Genomic DNA, 2,273 nt, shown 5'->3' with positions numbered 1-2,273 from the left:
TAAGGCGACCAGTCAAATGTATGATTAAGTAATATCCGAATGCCATAATTTTACCCTTTTCGATTCGAAAAAGGAGGTTTGTGGCTTAAGTCTTTTGTTGCTGAGTGAGTTTTCCCCCCGGCAGATAATTATGCGAGCATTGCGTAATGAAGTTGATAAAAGCGGGGAATACGAGTTTGCGGCTGATAAGGCGTACAAATTATATACTTAAGCTATAAAGGGGTGGATATCTTAAAGGATCTCGACGCTTCCCATGAGAAAATTGAGCTGTTCCTGTCAGCTGAACTTGCTAACAAAGCTAACCGTATTTTGAACCTATGCTATAACGCCAAAATAATATGTATTTATGCAAATTATATTTACTTCTAGTTTAGGGAAGCAAGTATACACTAAAGGATTACAATAAATTAAACGCGTTAGGCCCTCTCAATTAACTACGTTATCCGAAACGAAGTAATTCGGCTTCTTATGGAAAAAGCATATTTTTGAGTTAAAAAATAAACTTTAAACTTTATTATATAAAACCTTTATTATTACTGTTTTAGTTTAATTGTATATATTAACATAGGAAACTCTTTCAGCTGCCTTTGCATCTGCCACAAATGACTAATTTCAACCCTTTTCTTGTGCTTTAAACGTTGATGAATAGATAATAAATTATACAAAAACGCTCTGAACATATTTAATTAGTACCTACAAAGAAAACTCGTTCTTAAGTCACCTTTCTCCAAACTCGAGAAAGGCAGCTGCTAAAAAAGTGCTAATGCCCAACTACCATCAGTGAATAATATCGAGTGGTCAAAAATAAAATGGAATAAAAAATACAATTAAAATGCAATTTCGTGCAAATCCTTTTCGAAGGCGATCAAATGCAGCTGCAACAAGTTTGGAACCTGTTGCAGATGTCTATCCGTCGCTGGCCGCTCATTAAGTTTATTAATTTCTGATATCAAGACAGTTAAATTTAGTTTGCTTCGCATTTGTGTCGCCTGCCACACGCAACAGAAAGCGGTGAGCATGAACCGTGACCAGTTATCCCCGAAAAAAAACTATATCCAAAAATACAAAACAATAAAACCCCAACCCCGAGAGGAACTTCTTCAACCCTTGCGGATGAACTACGAGCGTTCAATTTTCAACTTGGCGTGCCTCACATTACTTCTCCGCTGTCCATTCGATTTCTACGCTTTCTACACTCACATCTTTCCCGGCGAGCTGTGTTCGTGAACAGGTGTAATGATTTTTGGTTTTGCACCTTGACTTTCTGCTTCCGTTTCAGCCAGTCGAGCCACGCTTGTCGATAAGTTTCTGGCTTGGGGTAATTTGTGTGCATTTACTTCCTCGGGAACAAGCTTCCGTATAGGGTGTCCTTTATGTCTTCCCCAACTTCCCCTGCTTCATCAGCCAGGCGATGTTCACATTCTGCGCATTAGGTTGCTCTGACAAAGCAATCACTTTGATTTAACATTTTAATTTTAATTAGTTAGCCTACCCGATTCTTTGCGACGCTTGAGGACTTCTGATTCTGCCTTAACGCAGTGGGCAAGATAAAAATGCAGCAATGGCAACACAATTAGTAATTTTGGAAAAGTTTGCCAAGTAATCCTCATTTCAAAAATATCCCTAAAATACCGGTTTCTAAATTTTATGTTTTTTTTTTTTTTGTATTTTTTTTGTTTTTTGAAGCCTACTGTGAGTTTTGTTTAAGAACACCCTGTGACGCTTCCCCCTTTTTCTTAATTGTTAACATTTTTGCTAAGGACTTTATTAGCCCAGGAATCGCATCACAAATGAATAAACCTAAACAGCGAGAAAGTTCTATATATTTTTAGTATAATTAATGTGTATATAAATATACTATCAGTTGAGGGGTCGTATTTCCTACTTGAGGTACCTTTCAATTACTTTTTATTATGCTTTAAAATATTTACAATATTTCTGATATCTCAATTTGATTCAATCTTGTTCTCGAATATTTTTAATACACAAACTATTGCTTACAGTGTAAGCCCCCACCAAAAAGGATATTTTGTAATATAACCGCAAGACAACTTCCTCAATATCAATCATTACGCTCGGCTATATTACCAACCCTTTGGCCATATTCATGCCATGGCTTTCTTCATAAAGCATATTTAGTGTGTAATGTACGTTGTCCCCGAAATAAAGTTTCCGTTTTATATTTATTTTTCGGTAAGCTGCCATTTTCAGGTGTTAGCCGAGAGCTTCCAGCCAACTGGTCATCGAAGCGAACTGAATTCAGCTCAACCCTT

At 36.8% G+C, this 2,273-nt stretch overlaps 1 protein-coding gene across 1 annotated transcript; it reads right to left on the bottom strand.

Moving 5' to 3' along the window:
* Positions 1–841: 841 nt before the first annotated feature.
* CG43203 (uncharacterized protein) lies at positions 842–1,675 on the bottom strand. Its single transcript, NM_001260265.1, has 2 exons — positions 1,493–1,675; positions 842–1,439 (listed from the first exon to the last, which is right to left on the bottom strand). The coding sequence occupies exons 1-2, from the start codon at positions 1,608–1,610 to the stop codon at positions 1,372–1,374; spliced, it is 186 nt and encodes a 61-aa protein (NP_001247194.1). The 5' UTR covers positions 1,611–1,675; the 3' UTR covers positions 842–1,371.
* Positions 1,676–2,273: the final 598 nt, after the last annotated feature.

Source organism: Drosophila melanogaster, chromosome 3R (genome assembly GCF_000001215.4).
Source record: "Drosophila melanogaster chromosome 3R".
Taxonomy (NCBI): domain Eukaryota; kingdom Metazoa; phylum Arthropoda; class Insecta; order Diptera; family Drosophilidae; genus Drosophila; species Drosophila melanogaster.
The sequence above is the reverse complement of the archived record's forward strand: the minus strand, read 5'-3'. Positions and strand labels throughout refer to the sequence as shown.